Here is a 23,976-nt window from a genome sequence, read left to right as displayed (position 1 = left end):
TCCGCTCCCTGCCCTGGCTGCGTGGCACTTCGCCCAGCCTTGTGTGGGCAACCCGTTCCATCTCCTCGCAAGGGAATGGGCAACTGGGTATTGTGTGCCCGAAGTCGGCACAAGCATGGCACCACAGCGCTGCTTTCAGCTAGTGTTGCTTTGCCGAGGCAGGTCTTGCACAGGGGCACTCAATCCAGCAGTGCACATACCCCTCACAGCGGGCGCACCAGTCTGGGGGAACTTCTGGACATCCTCACCAGCGAGCTCTTTCTGGCCACACCACGTGCAGACGTACCTACTCACCTTTGGATCTGTCGGGTTTGCTCTCTCCCGCTTCTGACACCAAATGTCACAGACCTGGAGGCAAAATGGTAAGTTTTTAGCTGTATTTTATTTATTTATAACAAAACAAACAATAACACGGCTCACAACACTCTCAAACACACTCTCCCCAAACAGTGCACCTTCCTTTCTTATATATATTAGTGACATGACAATCAATAAACACCCCTACAATCCACACGTGAACAATTAACAAACACACACATACACACGCACACTGTCACACACCTCCCCCCTTGTGCAACGCACAACATTGCCTTAAATGGCCACCTCCTCCCCTAAATATCCAAAGTTTTGGCGGGTTGGAGGGAATGTCCATTGTCCCTTCTTGGGACGTCCCCAGCCCCACAACTGCTGGCTTTCCCGGCAACAGTGGTGGTGGTGGGTTTGGTGCTGGGGAAGCCAGCAGTTGTGGGGCTGAGCATAATAGGTGGCTAAAAATGATCCCCTTTATAAAACTGTAATTCTGTCCATGGTTATTTCATGATTATAAACCATCCATAATGCTCTATTAACACTCTATAACACATCTATTAAGCATCTATTATATATTTATAAAACATTAATAAGCAGCACCTTAATATACAGTGTTACCCACTAGCTTTGATTCCTTTGCTCACAAGATTCATATTTACTGATCTTGACATAACTCCTTCTCAGTGGCTGCAGTGACCCTTTCTATGAAATCAGAGAGGATACGATTAGATCACGGTGGTCACAGCTTTTTTGTGCTATTTGTTTCAACTCAGTGTGAAATAAGAAGCAAGGATGACGTGTCTTTTGAATTGTCGGCAGTGCAAAGTTAAAGCGGTTAGCATACATAAAATGAAGTTGAATACTTACACAGAACTACAACAAAGCAAAGTGGCAAAATGAAGTCCTAAGCAACATGACTCGTTTAAGCCATCAAAAAAATCTTCGTTATGGCAAACTCGATATCACCATTCTGCTATCGTGTGATCACGAGATCATTTGTCTCAGGATCTCGATATTACCATTCCGCTATCGTGTGATCACGAGATCATTTGTCTCAGGATCTCAATATTACCATTCCGCTGTCGTGTGATCACAAGATCAATTGTCTCAGGATCTCGATATTACCATTCCGCTATCGTGTGATCACAAGGTCATTTGTCTCAGGATCTCGATATTACCATTCCGCTATCGTGTGATCACAAGGTCATTTGTCTCAGGATCTCAATATTACCATTCTGCTATCGTGTGATCACGAGATCATTTGTCTCAGGATCTCGATATTACCATTCCGCTATCGTGTGATCACAAGATAATTTGTCTCAGGATCTCGATATTACCATTCCGCTATCGTGTGATCACAAGATCATTTGTCTCAGGATCTCGATATTACCAATCCGCTATCGTGTGATCACAAGATAATTTGTCTCAGGATCTCAATATTACCATTCCGCTATCGTGTGATCACGAGATCATTTGTCCCAGGATTTCGAGAAAATACAAGTCACTATTTCTGTTTTCCAGAGATCATTTAATTTATCTTGTGATCTCAACAAAACGACTGTCCTGTCGAAATCCTTAGATAAATATTTTTTTTCGATGGCCCCAATGAGCTGACTGTAACAAGCAATAAGCAGAGCAATATCCCAAACAATTTCACGAAACGGGGAAGCAGCTTTAAAGCAGAATCAAACTTTCAAATGAATCGAAGCCTTTTGTGCAGAAAATATATCCCTGCATCCCCCCGATAATGCAAACCCTAAAGGGAGGACGGGTTACAGTTTTGCAGAAGCCTGAAGCCCCAGTTTGCAGCTCTTGCAGTATTGCCCTTTGCAGTGTTATCGGTACCTGTTCAACAGTGAAGATGCACAACGACCCTTCTAATCTTAACAGTGTGCTCAGGTATGACAGACATCAAAAGAGAACTTCTAATGTACATCTTGTAATACTAAAACCACAGCTGTGTTTAAATAGACATTAATGAAATAACATTAGGATGTAAGCAAATTCCTGTTTAAGTTGTTTGAAGAGATACTGTAAAAAATAAATAAAACATGTTAAAAAAATGAATAAAATAAATCCCCCCCCCACCCCACCCCCCATGGTGCCCAGCATGCGGGCGTCCCCCCAACACACTGGCATGGCAGCGGACCTCATACACCCACTGGACCATGATGATGTTGCCTTGTCTCTTCCACTGCTTGTAAGGGGGGATGCAGAGTTAGGGTTGAAAAACCTAACATCACATTTCCCCCATTTTACTATCAACTAAGTAATGCTTTAACAAAGTTTTTTTTGCAAAGAATACTCAATATGACTAATTTATTAGTAATACTGTATATATATATATATTGTAATAGTTAGGTGTTCCTGATCTTAATTTGGAGGCTTTAGGACCCTGGGGGTTTAGGGAACATGTATTCCATCTTGGTGAGGGTATCATGGCAGCCATGTTTTTATGTATCTGAATAGAATAATAATAATAATAATCTGCAAATGGCAGCCATGTTAATTAAAATGGTGTAATTGATTAATTGTAATTGTATGATTTGTTAATTGTTTTGGCAGTTGGCATGACCATTGTAAATTAGAGCCAGCTGCCCACACTTGTTACTGTGGGGCATATAAGCCTCCCAGTTTTTTAATTCAGGGCTGCTGCTGAGTTGGAGGAAGCAGAAAGCCGTGCGCTCGGCTTCCAACCAGTCACGTAAAGTAAGTACTGTGTGTACTGTGTTTCTCTGTAACAACTGTGTGTTGTAGTTTTGTATCGGTAAGCAGCTTAGCTGCCCGATGGTCAGTCAGGGACTGTACTCTGTTTAGTTAGTACTCCTTTGAGGAGTTAGGCTTTTGTTTTGTTTGGGGTTTTATGAATAAATATACAGGCCCTGTCCTGTTTAAATAACATCTGTGGTCCAGTAAATGTTTCTTTTACATACAAGAAGGTCCCGAATTGTAGCAAGGCACCCCCACTTTGTCGCATAAGGTGTCAGAAAGTGTGGGCGCCCCTACGACCCAGAAAATGGACATTGCAGAGCTGATAAGGACTCTCAACAAGTCCACGGCGGAGATGCAGGAGATGACCCGCAGGCAGTGGGAGAGCAACCGGAGATTGAGACAGGAGTTGGTGCTACCGGATCCAGAGCCTACAGAGCTGGACCTGCTTCTCCAGAAATGGGAGCTGGAGCTGCCGTCCCAAGAGCCAGGGGGGGTGGAGCTGCCGTCCCAAGAGCCAGAGGGGGTGGAGCTGCTGTCCCAAGAGCCAGAGGGGGTGGAGCTGCCGTCCCAAGAGCCAGAGGGGGTGGAGCTGCCGTCCCGAGAGCCAGAGGAGGTGGAGCTGCCGTCCCAAGAGCCAGAGGGGGTGGAGCTGCCGTCCCAAGAGCCAGAGGGGGTGGAGCTGCCGTCCCGAGAGCCAGAGGGGGTGGAGCTGCCAGACCGAGAGCCAGAGGGGGTGGAGCTGCCGTCCCGAGAGCCAGAGGGTGTGGAGCTGCTGTCTCGGGAGCCAGAGGAGGTGAGGGAGTTACCAACACCACAGCCCCGACCACCACCCCTGGAAACCAGTCCGGTGCTGCCAGGTACGGTCCCTTACCTTTTGCTCCTGGACACCCTGCCGGTCTGCCTAGACCTCCCGGCACTAGACCTGGAACCCAGGAGCCTACACCATCGGCCACAGCTCTACACCTGGTTCCCCACTCCGCATTCCCCAATCACCCAGACGTCGTTGGGCTGCTGCCAGACGTCGCTAGTGCTCCCCCTGTTCGCTGCTTCGCTCCCCCTGGGTGGGTACGCCGATCCCCAGGTGAAGACCTCTGCCCGCTGCTGCAGTCTCCGGTGTCCCGGCCGTCGCTGCAGTCGGCCCTGTCATCCCGATGGGGTCCCGTGTCGCCGGGTCGCGGTCCCTTCCTGGCAGCGCCGGTGGGACCGACCCACCCTCAAGCCCGCCAGTGGAAGAGGGCGGCAATGGACATTGCTGGACTTGAGGGTGGGTGGTCTTTTAAGGGTGGAGGGAGGTGGCCGTCAAGTGGCCGGTGTCTTGAAAAGACAAGGGGGGGGGGATGTGTAACACAGCAGGGAGGGGGGTTAAAATCCTCCCTGTGTAGCATATGTGCGCAGGCACCTTTTTGTTAGTTTGATTTAATTGTTTTATTGTTTGTTAATTTTTTTATTAGTAATGATCTCCTGCACCTGGCTATTATTGTAAATTACAGCCAGGTGCAGGGTATTTAAGAGGAGCAGTCAGTCTGCTCAGGGTTGTAGAGGAGAAGGAGGCAGAAAGAGGTACTCTGCTTCCTGGCAGCCGTGAGGAAAAAACAAAGGGTGCAGTATTAAGACTGTGTGGTTTTTGTTGATTGTTTGGTGGGGAAACAGCCTAGCTGTCCCACTTGTAGTCAGGGTGTTCCTGTGTGTTAGTTAGTGCTCGTAAAGAGCTAGGTGTTTATTTTGTGTTTTGTTTGTTTTATTAAAAGTGCACGTCAGCGCTTTTGAAACCTCCATTTCTGTGTTGGGTCAGTTTTTAAAGGGGCAACGAACCCGAGTGAGTTGCAGCTCGTTCACATATGGTGGAGAATGCGGGCAGAACTTTAAAAGAAAAAAAAACAGTAACATGGTCAACTGGCTCTATTGTGAGTACTGTGGGGATCCAGCGCACCACTCGAAAGACTGCCGTGATCTCCCACCACAGGGATGGTGTGGCCTCTGTGAAAGGAATGGCCACAGATGGGAGGAGTGCCCAGAGACAGAGGAGCCTGAGTTGCTGGAGCCGGTCCAGTGCCCAACGCCTCTGCCCAGCTCCCCAGAGGTGAAACCTACGTTCTAGAGAGGTCACCAGGGAGCTGGAATGTGAAATGTTTGGTTTCTTAAAAGAAAGTTAAGGTAAAGTGTTTTGTTTGTGTTATATGTCAGGTAAACAGCTTAGCTGTCCTGCAAGTTAGCCAGGGACCTGCATATGTGTAGCAAGGCTCTACGTTTAAGCTAGGTTTTTGTTTTGTGTCTGTTTTTGTTTTGTAATAAAACTGCACGAAAGTGCTTTATTGTGAAGTTCTGTGTCTGGGCCAGTGTTTTAAAGGGCAAACGAGCCGATAAGAGAGAAGCTCTGTTACATATGGTGGCAGCAGTAAAAACGCCCTACTGACCCAGTAAAATAAATAAATAAATGAAATACATAAATAAAAGATGAAGGAGCTGCCATCCGATGTGCCAGAGAGAGAGGAGCCGCAGCCCTTCATGCCAGAGAAGGAGGAGCAGCCGCTACCTCTACATCTACAGAGGGAGGAGCCGCCGCTACCTCCACATCTATTATTATTATTATTATTATTATTTATTTCTTAGCAGACGCCCTTATCCAGGGCGACTTACAATTGTACAAGATATCACATTATACATTATTTCACATTATACAGATATCACATTATTTTTACATACAATTACCCATTTATACAGTTGGGTTTTTACTGGCGCAATCTAGGTAAAGTACCTTGCTCAAGGGTACAACAGCTACCTCCACAGCTACAGAGGGAGGAGCCGCCGCTACCTCCACAGCTACAGAGGGAGGAGCCGCCGCTACCTCCACAGCTACAGAGGGAGGAGCCGCCGCTACCTCCACAGCTACAGAGGGAGGAGCCGCCGCTACCTCCACATCTACAGAGGGAGGAGCCGCCGCTACCTCCACATCTACAGAGGGAGGAGCCGCCGCTACCTTCACAACCACAGAGGGAGGAGCCGCCGCTACCTCCACATCTACAGAGGGAGGAGCCGCCGCTACCTCCACATCTACAGAGGGAGGAGCCGCCGCTACCTTCACAACCACAGAAGGAGGAGCCGCCGCTACCTCCACAGCCGCTATCGCCAGAGTCAGAGTGGAAGGAGCCACTGCTGACTCAAATACCACTGGAGGAGCGTCCGGTGTTGCTGCCGGCACTGCCACTGCAGGAGGACACTGTATGGCTGCCAGCATCAGGAACAGCAAGCCTGGGGCTTGCACCACTGCTAGGGCTGTCCTCAGGAGAGGAGCCCCAAGAAGGGACAAAGGGGACATTGGGGTTAAGTGTTAGGCCAAGGGTTAACATGGCACCTTATAACCCAGAAGAAAAGATGGAGCTAATGTTAGGGTCAGCTGGTATAAGAGGTCTTGTGTTTGATCGGGGCCGGCTGAGCCACCCACCCAGAATGAACACTTTTCAGGGGAGGAGGTGGCCTTGGAATGGCCAAGTGTGCTGTGCACATGGGGGGAGGATGTGTAATAGTTAGGTGTCCCTGATCTTAATTTGGAGGCTTTAGGACCCTGGGGGTTTAGGGAACATGTACTCCATCTTGGTGATTGTATCTGCAAATGGCAGCCATGTTAATTAAAATGGTGTAATTGATTAATTGTAATTGTATGATTTGTTAATTGTTTTGGCAGTTGGCATGACCATTGTAAATTAGAGCCAGCTGCCCACACTTGTTACTGTGGGGCATATAAGCCTCACAGTTTGTTAATTCAGGGCTGCTGCTGAGTTGGAGGAAGCAGAAAGTTGTGCGCTCTGCTTCCAACCAGTCACGTAAAGTAAGTACTGTGTGTACTGTGTTTCTCTGTAACAACTGTGTGTTGTAGTTTTGTATCGGTAAGCAGCTTAGCTGCCCGATGGTCAGTCAGGGACTGTACTCTGTTTAGTTAGTACTCCTTTGAGGAGTTAGGCTTTTGTTTGTTTTGTTTGGGTTTTTTATGAATAAATATACAGGCCCTGTCCTGTTTAAATAACATCTGTGGTCCAGTAAATGTTTCTTTTACATACAAGAAGGTCCCGAATTGTAGCAAGGCACCCCCACTTTGTCACTATATATATATAAATTTAGAAATATATAGCTCTATATTCATACAGTGCACAAAGTTGTTTCTGCCAGCTGGTGCACAGATAGCCATTCAATTATATTACACAACAACACTATGATTACGTTCTTAACCCAACATGGTGTCCGCGATAGCTTGACTGACAGCGGCCTCTCCTCCATTCTTGAACATTAAGTCTGTGTTTCATCGTGTTCAGTGTATTGGACAATCAATTGAAATGGTCCAGATGGTGTATATTGTTTAAGAGATTTTATTTCAAAAAAGGTTTAAAACAAATATTGACAATTCTGCAACAGCCGTGTAGAATAAGAATAAAAATCGAAACTTTATACTTTGTAATATTTCCAGGTTACATTAACTAAAGTTGTGGCTGCACGTTTGCAGAGCCTTTAAAGCACAAAGTAAAAATAAACTGAGCCCTGGATGAAGTACAATGACTGTATTTGTTTCGTGTAAAAAGGACGTCTCTTTAAATGTCTTATTTTTTTGTTCCCTATCCAGCTCCCTCATGCAAGAGATTACAAATGAAGAGAAGGAGATCCTTTTCAACTTTACATTTTTAATTTATTTGACCTTACGCAGGGAGAATACATTTTCTGGTATTCAATGTTTAAAATAAAAAAAAAAACTATTTACAAAACATACAAAACTATGTGAATGTTCACACACACACACACACACACACACACACTGGCATCACAGAATACTTTAATACAGGAAATAGCAAATTATCAAGGAATAGATAATAAACAAGTACTGGAAAATAATAAACCTTAAAGTTGTCTTAGAATAAAAAAAGAAATAAAATCTATCACGATTAACAAACAATAAGTTAAAACACTTTCATTCATACTGAATCAGGCGTGGCTGGCATATAGAAGGCATTGGGGCATTGCCCCACCAGTTTGAATTCAATAACTGATTAATAATAACACAAAACAGACTATTTCTTGCTGAGCAGAATATATAACAGAGTTCCAGCTACAATGAATGATCCCACAATATTAAAATGCTGTTTTTCTAGCAGCACTGGAATAAAACAGATAGTTCAAACTGTTTCCTCTCAGTGTGTTGCTCCATTGTAGCACAGACCCCCTGAAACACAGGTTAGAGATGATGAACTCTACAGCAGGAATACTATCTGGAGCCTCTGTTACTACAGCCATGCCACTACCAGCCACAAGAGGGAGCCAGTCACCACTAGATCAGGGGTTCCCAAATTTTTTTTTTACCTGAGGCCCACCTGTTCAGCTGCATTTGGCACTGCTGCCACTCTTAGCACTCCTTGGGAAAATTTCAAATTAAAAACATTTTATGTTTTTAAACCTGTAACATTATAAATAAACCTAATCTAAATTCATCACCATCAGTCAGCAGTTGTAACTACAATCCTCATCAAAGTGGTGCACAATGGTCATCTTACAGAGCCCTTTACAATCAACACAGGAGTCAAGCAGGGCCGCCTATTATCCCACCTACTGTTTTTACTTGCAATAGACTGGTTAATGTGACAAACCACAGGAGACCAAAGACTGGGGGTACAATGGTCTCTCTGGTCACAACTGGACGACTTGGATTATGCAGATGATATTGCTCTATCACACACACACCAACAAATACAGAGCAAAGTCACTGAGTTGGCAAGCACAGCAGCCAAAATGGGGCTCCCCATTAACAAAGACAAAACTAAGGTGATGCATATCAATAATTCAAAAGAAGACTGTATGATTCTGGAGGGGGGGAAGCTAGAAAAGGTAAGCTCCTTTACCTACCTGGGAAGTGTCATAGGGAAGGATGGAGGAGCAGACATTCAATGAGAATAGGAAGAGCAAGAACAGCATTTCTCATGCTTAAGCCTATCTGGGACTCCAAAAACATTTCAGCTAAACAAAGCTCTGCATTTTTAATACTAATGTAAAATCAGTGCGGTTGTACGGAGCAGAAACATGGAGGACAACAAAGGCATCAAAAAACAAATGGCAAGCTTTCATAAATAAATGCTTCAGAACCATTTTAGGAATTTATTGGCCAAACACCATCAGGAATGAAGACCCCTGGGAAAGAACACATCAAGAAATCATAGAAAGACAAATCAAGAGAAGAAAGTGGTGCTGGATTGGACATACATGCAGAAAACCAACAACACACATAACCAGACAGACAGTCACTGACTTGGAACCCACAAGGGAAAAAGACAACCCAGAAGACCAAGAAACAGCCGGAGGAGGTCCACAGAGGCAGAACTGAAAGAGATTGGATACTCCTGGAAGAAACTGGAGAAACTGCCCAAAACAGAGCCATATGGAGGATCAAAGTGGATGACCTATGGGTTTAACCTTAACCTAACCTATTCTAAACTGTCCTTTATTCATTTGAATAACTATTGTGAAATCACATAGAATATGCACAGTGAAAATAAAAAAAAAACACGTTAATGTTAATAAATAAAATAAATTGCAAAAACTAAACAGACGTTTTTATCAAACCTTTAAATTAGGTACCTTTGTATAATTGTACATTTTAGAAATGCAGTTATTTTCCTTCAAACAAAAAAGTTCATGTCTCTTATTATTCCCATTCATAAATACCTGAACAGGAATCACGTTTGAGTAAAACCAGTACAACGTGCACAAGAACACTGTAACTAAAACGTCCAAACGTCGTTACCTCTCATGCTGAACTGTCATGCTCAAAAAAGTCTAATGCGCGCAATACAGAACTTGCAAAATCACATTCAATTGGCTTGCAACATACACGCTCAAAAAAAAAAAAAAAAAAATCGGAGCGCAGCTGTGCCACTTAACCAAAAGAAAACTTATGAAAATAAATCCATCTGCAGCGAAATTCTGAATCAGTCAAAAAATCCTTTTTAAAATTATTATTTTCCAAAAAAACATATTCTAGCGTTATTTTATGACTACTGTGAACGAGCCAGTAATCAATAAAATAGCAGTATATCCAGACATTTTAATAAATCAATTACCGGTATGTAACACGATTTATCAGTTTGATTCATAAATCGATTTAGTTAATATTGAAACATACATCAAAGTACTCAATATTTTAAATGTTAATAGCTAATAAGTCACAAAAACGTATTCATCATAGGCATCAATTTAATTTTTAAATTAATGTTATCAAAAGTACAAAAGTTAGTATGAAAACGTTTCTACAAAAGAAACAACCCATTCCAGCACCTCAAAGCTGAGCCCGCGGTACAAATGCATTCAGACTCTTGTAGCTGCCTTTTTTGTTCTTTATACTTTGCAAAACGTATTCTTTGGTAGCGGATTCGACATATTGTAATTGTATTAATACTGAACACACTGTTTACATCAGCCAGCAGGGCGATCACATGACCTTAACACTGCCCTACTGTCAGAGCTCTCGCTCTACATCCCGCCTACATGCAGGCACTCTGATTTGTGAATTTCTGCTTTGATTGATTTATAAAAGCTCTGGTTTGATATTGTAGTGTGTCTTTTTTTTATTATATTTCATGAACATACTTAGCCACAGTTTAATAAACTGAAATGTAAGTAACTTGAGGGATTTATTTTTTAGCTTGTGAAACAGGCCCACATTGATTCATATATTGATTATCACTGCCATGGTTTCATAAATCCTTCTATGGTGTTCCCCTGTGCACGATGCATCAGACCAGGCTTTGAGGGGATCTGTCCAGAATACAAGACCTGCACAATCCTCCCCGGACAAATCCCCACCTCCCTGCCATTCATCAGGCTAATCACCGATCCAGTATCTGAAAGAGATGAGGAGCAATGCCAGTCAGTATCACAGCACAAAACTGGACATGCGCACTGTTTCACTGCAACACTTAAAAGAGAGTTAAAAAAGCCACTGAACCCCAGCCTCCTAAAATTAGTTATTTTACTTACAAATTCTAGTAAACCCCTCATGAAGGTAGTCCAGTAATTGGTCATATCTAAACTGACATGATTTTTTTTTTAAGTGTCTATGTGAACAAAAACAAAGCACCATGGTCCGTTAAAAGTGCATTACAATAATCAATTCCAGATGAAACAAAGGCATGCATTAGTCTCTCGGCATCAGATACGGAAATAATTGGTCTAAGTTTGGCTATATTTCTCAAATGGTAAAAAGATACTTTAGTAACTTCCCTAATATGAGTCTCAAATGATAGATCAGGATCAAAGATGACCCCCAAACTTTGATGAGTGACTGCAAGGGTCGAGCTCATGTAATCACACATTTCCTTTTAGTTGGTTCTGTGATCCCACTAGCATGACCTCTGTTTTATCTGAACTCAACATTAGAAAATTCTGTGACATCCAAAGCTTGATGTCTGTAAGGCAAGTAGCTAATAACACCCAGGCAGAAGAAATGCCTGGCTTTAGGGACAAATATAGCTGGGTTTCATCAGCATAGCAATGGAAGTTCACTCTGTGTCTGCGGAGATGCATTATCCTTGTGATAAAATCATGCTAATGCTAATACTGAGAATCTAGCCCTGTGTTGTAGGTGCAGCCACCTTCTTCAGATCTGCAGGTGTTTCTGTTTAACATACACTGCTTCTTTCTCTCATTGTGCAGGTTTGTTGTCCAGAGAAGTGGGTGCCGTTCAATGGAAAGTGCTACTACTTCTCAACTGATACAATGAACTGGAACTCCAGCCGGGCTAGCTGTGTGTCAATGGGAGCAGACCTGGTTATTATAGAGAGCGAGGCAGATACAGTTTGACCATCATCTTTACAGAGCTCTGTTTCTAAAGCTCATGAAACACCAGGCAGCTTTCAGGAAACTGCTTTTCTGGCAGCTATTGAAGCCAGTAGTTGACTGACATTACACCGTGTAACAAATTTTTTTTTTTTTTGGTTCCTGGGTAGTAAGTGTTATTTCCTAATTGCTTATGCCTCAAAAGTATAGAAAATGGCTATTATTCCCCACAAACTTTGCTTTTGTGACCAGGACAGTGATATTTTGAAATATACCTATTTTCCAGAACATTCCAGATAGATTCAGTGCTAAAGTAAACTTGGAGTAACTTCTAGAACTTTCTAGAACTTTCCAGTAATATAAATAGTAGTATAAATACAGGGGCCTTAAGCCCACCAGTTCAGTTTAGTTCCAGCTGCCTAAGTGGATACATATCTGCATTTTCTGAGATGGCATCAAGGTCATAGGAGACTTCAAAATGGTGGCATTCCTGATGGGTCTCCAAGGCGGTTTTACCAAGTTTCCCTGCTAGCTTTGCCTTTGGGACAGCAGGGACACCAAGGCGCACTACCACAGACGGGACTGGCCACAGCGGACCGAGTTCTCTGTGGGGAGGAACAACGTCAAGTGGGAGCCACTGGTGGACCCCCAGAAGGTGCTGATGCCACCACTGCACATCAAATTGGGCCTTATGAAACAATTTGTCAGAGCTCTAGATAAGGAGTCGGCAGCCTTCAAGTACCTTCAAGACTTCTTCCCTAAGCTGTCTGAGGCAAAGGTCAAAGCCGGAGTCTTCGTCGGACCACAGATAAAGAAGATCCTGGAGTGCAATGAATTCCCCAAGAAGCTCACTAGTAAGGAGAAAGCAGATTGGAACAGCTTTGTCGCAGTGGTTCGGGGCTTCCTGGGCAATCACAAGACCGAAAACTATGTGGAGCTGGTTGAGACTCTGGTGAAGAACTACGGCACAATGGGCTGTAGGATGTCCCTCAGAGTCCATATCCTTGATGCTCATCTTGATAAATTCAAGGAGAACATGGGATATACTGGACTTTGAACGCCGCTACCAAGGACAGTATAACGAGAACATGACGGGAGACTACATTTGGGGGCTGATTCGTGAAAGTGATTTACAGTATAATCGTAAATCTCGAAAAACTACTCACTTCTAAATCTTCTGTAGTCATTTTTATATTACTTTAGTATAAATACATTTTAATTTGGATTCATATGTTGTTTTTTTCTGACTTTATGTGAACGAAAAGATGCAAATTCGCCCGTTTTCTCATTGGAAATAGGTACATTTCAAAATATCACTGTCCTGGTCACAAAAGCAAAGTTTGTGGGGAATAACAGCCATTGTCTATACTTTTGAGGCATAAGCAATTAGGAAATAACACTTACTACCCAGGAACAAAAATTGTGTTACATAGTGTTATCAAACAATTTCAAACCAAGCTGGTCAAATCAAATTAATTGAAAATGTCTCCACTCCTCCAAGTAGCTGCTGGAAAAGTGGCTGGAAGTTGCCTCGTGTTTCCTGGGTTAAGACTTCTACCCCCTAGGCTTCTAGGGTTCTGCGGGCCATTCAGCCTCCATAGCCTCTACACTAGAGATTCTCAAACTGCACAGCAGTATAGTAAATACTGAATGTATATTGTTCTGTATCTCAGTATCACAAGTTAGAGTCCTGCACGGGTCCGATTTTTACGACCTGCTTCCGACCCGGACCCGCTACTACAGGACCCGACCTGAACCCGCAACCCGCTGCAACACCGTCCTCTTACATGCAGCCCGACCCACTTTAATAAGACTTGCAACCCGACACAAACCCGCAAGTGTTTGTCCTTTACCTACTGCCTGTGTCAACTGACTCTCTCACGCTGTCACATTCACACACAGATATCTCTACCATTCTCCACAGATTGAGTTTACACAATAGGCTATACAGCGTGGTAGCTTTCTCTAGTGTTCTGGATTTATTTTAACATTGTAACTTATTAACTATCTCTACTTTACTATAAAATACCAGTCTATTCCTTTTGTGCCACCAGTTGAAAGGGAGCTACACCTGTGCTTTCGCAGAGATGGTGTACCAGTTTTGTGGCTGTCATTCACAAAAACATAATGACAGGTTTTACAAGCAATGGATCCAGTCACATGTTTATTATTTTCATTCGCTGTAATTCCAAAATAATTCCACACTTCTGATTTACCTCTCGAACTACATGATATCAACCCTGCACAACATCTTTTGTTTCACCTCGTTCACAAACATTTTTAATATCACCAAGCAGACGTGATAAAAAGATCTTGCGGATGTATCAAACAAGCGAGAACAACACTGCTTAGTCAGATGACTCCTCCCTAATCGCATCCTGCTTTAGTGCAGGAAATACTGGTACATTTACCTTTTAATACGTTATTTGGCAAAGGTGATATAAAACTGTGCCTTTAAATGGGGGAATTCTGGATACAATGAGGGAGGGGTGCCTATATTGTCAGGGAAGTGCTCTGAGCTTGTATTCTCTTGTAATAAACTGCAGATATTTTATTCTAATTACTACAGTGGTCATTGTTTGTTGTTATAAGGTCCATCGCTATTATTATTATGCAACTGTTTAGGGGTTTACCCCAGAGCTAGATATGTATATAGACTTGGAGTTTATTCTGCTCTGGCCCTTGGGGCTTGTTAGTTTTGCAGGTCCCTAAAGCTGATTATAAGCAGATAATCAGAAAGGTAACACTGGGGGCTCGGTCCGGCATAATAGCATGCATGTTTAATTTGTGTTTGTGTATATTTTTGCACTGCAGGTTTATTATTTGTTGATTTATTGTGCAGTAGGTTGCTTACTGTTTGTTAAGCATGGATGGAAATTATTATTATTATTATTATTATTATTATTATTATTATTTATTTCTTAGCAGGCGCCCTTATCCAGGGCGACTTACAATTGTTACAAAAATTCATGCACAATGTGCTGTTTTCAGCAGTTTGGGCTCAGAATGATTCTTTGCAGTATGTGGGTGCAAATATTAATGTGAATACGAACCATTTTCTTTCTGCAAATGCTGAATTTGTATCTGTGTGTCCTGAGTTGTTTACTGCAGACAGTATGAGACCAGTTAGTAGTGAATTTGCAGTACTGAGGGCTGATTCTGGCATTACATTAGGAATTAACTCCTCAATGTCTGGTGAGAAAAATACTGCTGTAAATAATGAATACACTGCTAATGCAAGGACTTTGAATCCATTCAGCGGTTATTTTGTACCACAGCAGCAAAGTCATGCGTGTACAAATCCATTTATAGCAAACAATCATTTTATAAATTATCAAACTGATGCAAACCAAGTGCCAACCCTGCACACTGCTAACACTCTGGTGAAAATGGCCTACAGTCACCGCCAATCAACACCATTGCAGGACGGTGAATCACTTTTTGTGCCATACACACCAATAATGCCAGGTCGCCAGCACCATGCTGATTTTGTAGCTAGCAATAGTCACGGTCTCATGTATTCACAGCCAATTGGGAGAGAGCAGGGTGCAGGCCGGTGTTATTTTGAGGGGCCTTTTCGTGATAATCGGAGGAAGCAAACAGGCAATAGGCTACACAGGCAGGTGCGTTATGAGACATTGCCCTGCAGGAGCGATAGTGAATGCTCGACCAAGAAGAAAATAATTCCTACTCTGCGGCCTGGACAGTTTGATGGCTCTGGTTCGTGGAGAGATTTTTTCCACCGCTTTGAAAATTGTGCAAAGTCCAACCACTGGTCCGAAAGAACCATGGCTGTACAGCCTAAGTATTGTTTGGTTGGGGCAGTGGGTTGCATTGTGCACAAAAATCCCCGATCTGATAGTGTCTGGTCTGACTGGTGCTGTTACTGAAGGAGTCTTGCTCTGGGTGGACGGCACTCCTCTCAATGACAAGGCAAAGTAAGAGCTTCAATCTGATTCTGAAATCACTGCTGAGGATTAAAAGGATACAGCAGCAAACAACCTAGTCATTTTCTGCTGACATTGTGTGATACTGACTGGCATTGCTCCTCATCTCTTTCACTAAGTGCTGATTAAGTGTTGCAGTGAAACAGTGAGCATGTCCAGTTTAGTGCTGTGATACTGACTGGCATTGCTCCTCATCTCTTTCACTAAGTGCTGATTAAGTGTTGCAGTGAAACTGTGAGCATGTCCAATTTAGTGCTGTGATACTGACTGGCATTGCTCCTCATCTCTTTCACTAAGTGCTGATTAAGTGTTGCAGTGAAACAGTGAGCATGTCCAGTTTAGTGCTGTGATACTGACTGGCATTGCTTCCTGTCTCTTTCAGATACTGGATCGGTGATCAGCCTGATGACTGGCAGGGAGGTGGAGATTCATCCGGAGAGGATTGTGCAGGTCTTGTATACTGGACAGATCCCCTCAAAGCCTAGTCTGATGCATCATGCACAGGGGAACACCACAGAAGGATTTATGAAACCATGGCATTGATAATCAATATATAAATCAATGTGGGCCTGTTTCACAAGCTAAAAAATGAATCCCTCAAGTTACTTACATTTCAGTTTATTAAACTGTGGTACCTACCTAAGTATGTTTATGAAATATAATAAAAAATACACATCACAATATCAAACCAGAGCTTTTATAAAGAGCTTGTGATTCAAATGCCATTGTGATTATTGTTTTTATATTCCCATTTATAAAAACAGATCTAGAGAACAATGATAATAACTCAGTATCAGGCCCACCGAGAGGGCAGGGAGGATGGGGAAATTTCCCTGGGGCCCAACGCCTCGAAGGGGGCCCAATGCCTCGAAGGGGGCCCAACGCCTCGAAGGGGGGCCCTGATGAAGGGGGAACTTTTTTTTTTTTAATATATATAAAATATTTTAAAACAACTCGCCCTGCACAAGACCCTTTGCATTCCCACCACCACATTAAAAAGAAAAACTCCCGTACTGCACAGCGAGCCGATGTGCTTCTGTTGTGTAATGATTGTGTATCCAGGCGCTGTCAAACACGTCCTTTCACACAGTGATTTGAACTTTCGCATTTCATATTTTACTACACCAAAAAGCTGAAAAAAAGGCATAGCAATTTTATGTATTTTTTAAAGACTTTTAATAACTTTAAAAGAACCCTAAAGTTGCACAATATATACCACAGTATGAATTATTTTATTATTAGATCTATAATTTGCTCAAAATAACGTGGTGCAGCAGTTTGTTAGAAAAATAGTATTGTGTAAAATAAATAAAGTACTTTCTTCAGCTGGTGGTAAACACAATTAGAGAATGATCGGTTATATTGCTTAAAATACAAATATATTTACCAATACAGGCTATTAGTTAAGAGCAGAGATAAATAAAATAGTGTATAGCAACACCATTAAAATGTAGTTTATGCTAAATCATTTGTAATTTGATGTTAAGTAAGCTTCCAATTAATGACTATTACACGTGGAGTTTGTACAAAAAATATATTTATTCACTTACCTAAAAAAAAGGTTTGAATACTGTAAATAACTTAAACATAACTACTCTGAGAAAAAGTCAACTATCCTGCTGCAGATTTTAATTGAGGTATTGAAACTTCTACGCGTCGGTGACAGTTTCCTTCAAACTCATTATCAAAATACTGTATCGGTTGAAATGATCTTCCTCAGACGCTGCTAAGATTGCAAGTATCATTGCTTGGTTTAGAAGCTTGATTTAGAGTACAGTAAAAGTCAGATGAATGTACTACCATGGGGGGGGGGGGGCAGTGGGACATACCAATCCTTCCCCGGGGCCCATGACGGCTCTCAGCGGCCCTGCTCAGTATTGGAGGGACAGAACAATTACAAACATCCCTTAGAAAAGCTTCCCATAGTAAAAGCACAGCAAAGTGTAATGAAGCACAGTGAAAGCATAGGCAAGCATTGTAAAGCACAGAGAGGTATGCTAAAGCATATTAAACATGGCAAGCCAGGGTAAGCTTTGGTAAATGCTTGTTTAACAATGGGAAAAGTGCAATAATACCATGGTAAACTTATAAGGGATCATACAATAGTAAGGGAAGTGAAAAACACAGTTTCATAATATTGAATTTCATTGTGTAATGTATCTGTTCTGCTTTTGAAGTGCCCCCCTCCCCTCTCCATGTCACAATGAATGTGGTTTCTATTTTTTAAATCCCTGCCATTGTAGTTTCTTCACAATAAACACAGTTGCAAAAGACACAGTACTGTGGTTAACTTCTGTTTTTTTTTTTTAGCTGTACACACACTACTTAATTTGTATAGAGAGAGGTGTTGGGGTGCAAGCAGTGACAATAATTAAGGATACAATTTTGTCACGGTAAAGACATGTAAAAATCATGGCATTGTCACGGTTCAAAATAGACAATTTCACATAATGGTCATGGCTACAGAGATTTGACCATACACAAATATATGTATTATTATAATACATTGTAATATTCATAATATTTGTGCTAAATAAACATCTATTTAATGTATTTATGATGTTTTTACAGTATCTTTTCAAACAACAGGAATTTGTTTACCTTCTAATGTTATTTCATTAATGTCTATTTAAACACAGCTGTGGTTTTAGTATTACAAGATGTACATTAGAAGTTTACTTTTGATGTGACGTCTGTCATACCTGAGCACACTGTTAAGATTAGAAGGGTCGTTGTGCATCTTCACTGTTGAACAGGTACTGATAGCACTGCAAAGGGCAATACTGCAAGAGCTGCAAACTGGGGCTTCAGGCTTCTGCAAAACTGTAACCCATCCTCCCTTTAGGGTTTGCATTATCGGGGGGATGCAGAAAAGGCTTCGATTCATTTGAAAGTTTGATTCTGCTTTATAGCTGCTTCCCCCGTTTTGTGAAATTGTTTGGGATATTGCTCTGCTTGTTGTTTAGTACAGTCGGCTCATTTGGCCATCAAAAAAAAAACGTCCTAATTTATCTCAGGATTTTGACAGTACAAGTCATTTTTGTCGAGATCACAAGATAAATTAAATGATCTCTGGAAAACAGAAATAGTGAATTGTGTTTTCTCAAAATCCTGGGACAAATGATCTTGTAATCAGACGATAGTGAAATGATAATATCGAGACCCTGAGACAAATGATCTTGTGATCACACGATAGCGGAATGGTAATATCGAGATCCTGAGACAAATGATCTCATGATCACACGATAGCGGAATGGTAATATCGAGATCCTGAGACAAATGATCTTGTGATCACACGATAGCGGAATGGTAATATCGAGATCCTGAGACAAAAGATCTTGTGATCGCACGATAGCGGAATGGTAATATCGAGATCCTGAGACAAATGATCTCGTGATCACACGATAGCGGAATGGTAATATCGAGATCCTGAGACAAATGATCTCGTGATCACACAATAGCGGAATGGTAATATCGAGATCCTGAGACAAATGATCTCGTGATCACACGATAGCGGAATGGTAATATCGAGATCCTGAGACAAATGATCTTGTGATCACACGATAGCGGAATGGTAATATCGAGATCCTGAGACAAAAGATCTTGTGATCGCACGATAGCGGAATGGTAATATTGAGATCCTGAGACAAATGATCTCGTGATCACATGATAGCGGAATGGTAATATCGAGATCCTGAGACAAATGATCTCGTGATCACACGATAGCGGAATGGTAATATCGAGATCCTGAGACAAATGATCTCGTGATCACACGATAGCGGAATGGTAATATCGAGATCCTGAGACAAATGATCTCGTGATCACACGATAGCGGAATGGTAATATCGAGATCCTGAGACAAATGATCTCGTGATCACACGATAGCGGAATGGTAATATCGAGATCGGCATAACGAAGATTTTTTTTTTGATAGCCTAAAAGAGTCGTGTTGCTTTGGACTTCATTTTGCCACTTTGTTTTATTTGTAGTTCTGTGTAAGTATTCACTTTTATTTTACGTTTGCTAAAATAAATATTATATATATATGTATGCTTGAATGAAAGCTGTGACCATCGTGATCTAATCGTATCCTTAATAATAACAACAAAGTTAATTTGAAAGAGAAGTACTGTGCCACTGTGACAGTTTACAATGATTGTTTTCCACCATCTATAAGTCTTGGCTGCATTTCAACGGTTTTGCTCCGAGCGTATTCACTACATGCTTAATTGTTTTATAAGATCATGTTGCTGAGTATCTCAGCCTTCATATATCTAACTATGGGTATATATATATATATATATATATATATATATATACAGACGTGCTCAAATTTGTTGGTACCCCTCCACAAAAAACGAAGAATGCACAATTTTCTCTGAAATAACTTGAAACTGACAAAAGTAATTGGCATCCACCATTGTTTATTCCATATTTAATAGAAAGCAGACTTTGCTTTTGATTTTTTATTCAACATAATATTGTAAATAAGAAAACAAATGAAAATGGCATGGACAAAAATGATGGGACCGCTAACCTAATATTTTGTTGCACAACCTTTAGAGGCAATCACTGCAATCAAACGTTTTCTGTAGCTCTCAATGAGACTTCTGCACCTGTTAACAGGTAGTTTGGCCCACTCTTCCTGAGCAAACTGCTCCAGCTGTCTCAGGTCTGATGGGTGCCTTCTCCAGACTGCAAGTTTCAGCTCTTTCCATAGATGTTCGATAGGATTCAGATCAGGACTCATAGAAGGCCACTTCAGAATAGTCCAATGTTTTGTTCTTATCCATTCTTGGGTGCTTTTAGCTGTGTGTTTTGGGTCATTATCCTGTTGGAGGACCCATGACCTGCGACTGAGACAGAGCTTTCTGACACTGGGCAGTACGTTTCGCTCCAGAATGCCTTGATAGTCTTGAGATTTCATTGTGCCCTGCACAGATTCAAGGCACCCTGTGCCAGTCGCAGCAAAGCAGCCCCAAAACATAACCGAGCCTCCTCCATGTTTCACTGTATGTATGGTGTTCTTTTCTTTGAAAGCTTCATTTTTTTGTCTGTGAACATAGAGCTGATGTGACTTGCCAAAAAGCTCCAGTTTTGACTCATCTGTCCAAAGGACATTCTCCCAGAAGGATTGTAGCTTGTCAATATGCATTTTAGCAAATTCCAGTCTGGCTTTTTTATGTTTTTCTGTCAAAAGTGGAGTCCTCCTGGGTCTTCTTCCATGGAGCCCACTTTCGCTCAAAAAGCGACGGATGGTGCGATCAGAAACTGACGTACCTTCACCTTGAAGTTCAGATTGTATCTCTTTGGCAGTTATCCTTGGTTCTTTTTCTACCATTCGCACTATCCTTCTGTTCAATCTGGGGTCGATTTTCCTCTTGCGGCCGCGCCCAGGGAGGTTGGCTACAGTTCCATGGACCTTAAACTTCTTAATAATATTTGCAACTGTTGTCACAGGAACATCAAGCTGCTTGGAGATGGTCTTGTAGCCTTTACCTTTACCATGCCTGTCTATTATTTTCTTTCTGATCTCCTCAGACAACTCTCTCTTTTCTCTCTTTTGCTTTCTCTGGTCCATGTTCAGTGTGGTGCACACAATGATACCAAACAGCACAATGACTACTTTTCTCCATTTAAATAGGCTGAATGACTGATTACAAGATTGGAGACATGTGTGATACGAATTAAAGAAACCAATTAGTTTGAAATATCACTATAATCCAATTATTTATTATCTTTTATAAGGGGTACCAACAAATGTGTCCAGGCCATTTTAGAATATCTTTGTAGAATAAGCAATAATTCATCTCTTTTCACAGCTTCTTTGCTTTATTCTATGACATACCAAAGGCATGCAAGTATACATGATAAAATAGCTTTTAATTTCATCACTTTTCAGGAGGAATGAAGCATTATTTCAATGAGCTGTAAGGGTACCAACAAATTTGAGCACGTCTGTATATATACAGCATATATATATACACACAGCATATATATATATATATATATATATATATATATACACACAGCATATATATATATATATATATATATGCTTGAATGAAAGCTGCATAGCGGTGCCGATTAAGATAAAGGTTAATTAAGAGAGGAGTTGCTGGCTGCTGTGGCCGCACTGAAAAATGCTGTAACAATGTGCATGAAACATTAGTATTTTGGTTTAGTTACTGCTGGAGCGCTCTGCATTTCTGTAAGGACTACATTTCACAAAACATTTCCTGTAAAAGAGTTAAAACTGAACACATTAGTCATGCTTCTGCCTCAGAATAAATGTTCCCTCTCTGATTTCATAGAAAGGGTCACTGCAGCCACTGATTAGGAGGAACTGTGATGCCAAGATCAGTAAATATGAAACTTGCAGCCCCTCTTCATTGTCTATACTGGGCACTGCTGCCATGTTCAAACCCACTTCATGGCCCTGTATCAAACGCAGAGCTGTTTTATGAGTGCTGTGCTCATACAGTTTGGACTTGATAACACAGTGCAGTGGGTAGGACTGCAAACTGGAAACACCTGCAATGTACAAGACCCACTAATCTAGTCATTCTGCACAATTACCTTCACTTTAGGATATATGCAGTGCACAGGGGTTTGATCATTTCTGCAGAGATGCAATAGGCTCCTGTAACAGGGTGAGGAGCCCTGTACATTTATTTGTTATTTATTTTGAGAACCGGGTCTCCCCCTCCGCCCCTGTGCAATGCATTATTTGTATTTGTGTATTATGATTTATTTTGTGTATTTATGGTTTATAAATATAGCAGCGGAGCCGTGTGTTATTGTTTTGTTTTTATTTAAAACGTGTTCTGGCAGAGGCGAGGTTGGTAGCTCGTCCTCTGCCAGGAGTAATTAATAAACTCGTGCAGATTGTGGCCAAGGGGTAATAGAATAATTCTAGCCAGTTAAACCCCTCGGCCATGATATATAAAACTGCAGCTCTCTGCACTCCGGGGGTGGGTGTTCGGATGAGGAACGGGAGCGAGAGAGGAGAATTTTGCAACGAAAAGAATAGGAACAGTGACAGCAATCTGCCCAGCCTGACCTATTCGGTTTTGTGTTTGTGTTTTTGTTTAAATATTTATTTTGCTCTTGTTTGAAAATAAACGGAGCTGCAGCGCTTTTTGCCTGCAGTACTGCCTTTGTTTTTTCTGTTCCCGCATCAGCTCTAAAAGACTACTGATTGAAAAATATGAATGTAGGGTATTTAATGTGTGTGCAAAGGAACCAAAGCTAGGGATAATATTGCCAGGGATCTAGTGATTGAGAAGTCTGCTTTCACTATAGCCCCTTTTACACTAGCATGCTCTACCCATGTGAGTCGGCTACGAGATTGCACACTGCTTTTTGGGTGGCTGAAGCCAGTACAATGCATGTAGCAATTCCTCGGAAGTAGCTTGTTACAGATGCTTCCATCCAAGCTTCTCTGGATTCAATCGTCAGCACAGATGTTGATTAGAGCAGTAGCAGAATATCTAGAGCAGTAACACTGCGTCATACAGACAGAATTGTGAAACCCCACTTCCTCTAGCACCTGCCCAGCCCTGCAGAGTCTGCACTGTTAATATAACAGTCAGAACTTCCTCTCTAGCTCACTTCTCTACAGCACTAGCAATGGAGATGGATGGCATTTACACTGTGCTGCAGAATCCCTCGGAGGATGTCTATTCCACAGTAAACCAACCCCAGGGCAGGAGAGCAGGAGCACAACAGGGGGGTAAGTACCTAGGGGTCACATTTAAACATGTCCGATTCAATTTACCTCTGCTAAAACTTTCACTGAAAGTTATTTTTGTGTGCAAATATCAGAAGCTAATGAAAAACATATTGCTTCACTTGTGCTTTTCTTCCATTTACTTTTTTTAGCAACTTAATCTGAGGGGAAAATGTTTGCTTTTTTTAAAGTAGGAGGGATACTTTATATCATCTACATTTTTATGCTTTTATTCTTCTCTGTTAAAGTCAGGTTACAGCTCTGGCCAAATGTTATGCACCCCCCTGTAGAATTAACAGACTTTGCTTCATGATGTTGAATGAAACCTGCTGAATAAAGTTACGTTAACATATTGAATTACATACCACCGTTTTGTAGTACGCCATGGTGAATGTATAGTATAACTATGGGAAAAGTGACCCTGCAAATTTACCATGGTAAGCAAAAGCTCTGCATGTGTAAATAATG

General features: G+C 41.8%; 1 protein-coding gene across 1 annotated transcript in view; it reads left to right on the top strand.

Annotated features, from left to right (window-relative positions):
• The first annotated feature begins 23,409 nt into the window (after positions 1-23,409).
• Positions 23,410-23,976, top strand: part of LOC131698882 (C-type lectin domain family 4 member E-like) — an 11,150-nt gene continuing 10,583 nt past the window's right edge. The window contains exon 1 of the mRNA XM_058993537.1: positions 23,410-23,511. Within this exon, the coding sequence (XP_058849520.1) occupies positions 23,415-23,511 (97 nt within the window). The 5' untranslated portion in view covers positions 23,410-23,414. The remainder of the gene's footprint in view (positions 23,512-23,976) is intronic.

The sequence above is a fragment of the Acipenser ruthenus genome, chromosome 20, assembly GCF_902713425.1.
Source record: "Acipenser ruthenus chromosome 20, fAciRut3.2 maternal haplotype, whole genome shotgun sequence".
NCBI classification, from domain to species: Eukaryota; Metazoa; Chordata; class Actinopteri; order Acipenseriformes; family Acipenseridae; genus Acipenser; species Acipenser ruthenus.
This window is presented reverse-complemented; position numbering and strand designations above follow the sequence as displayed.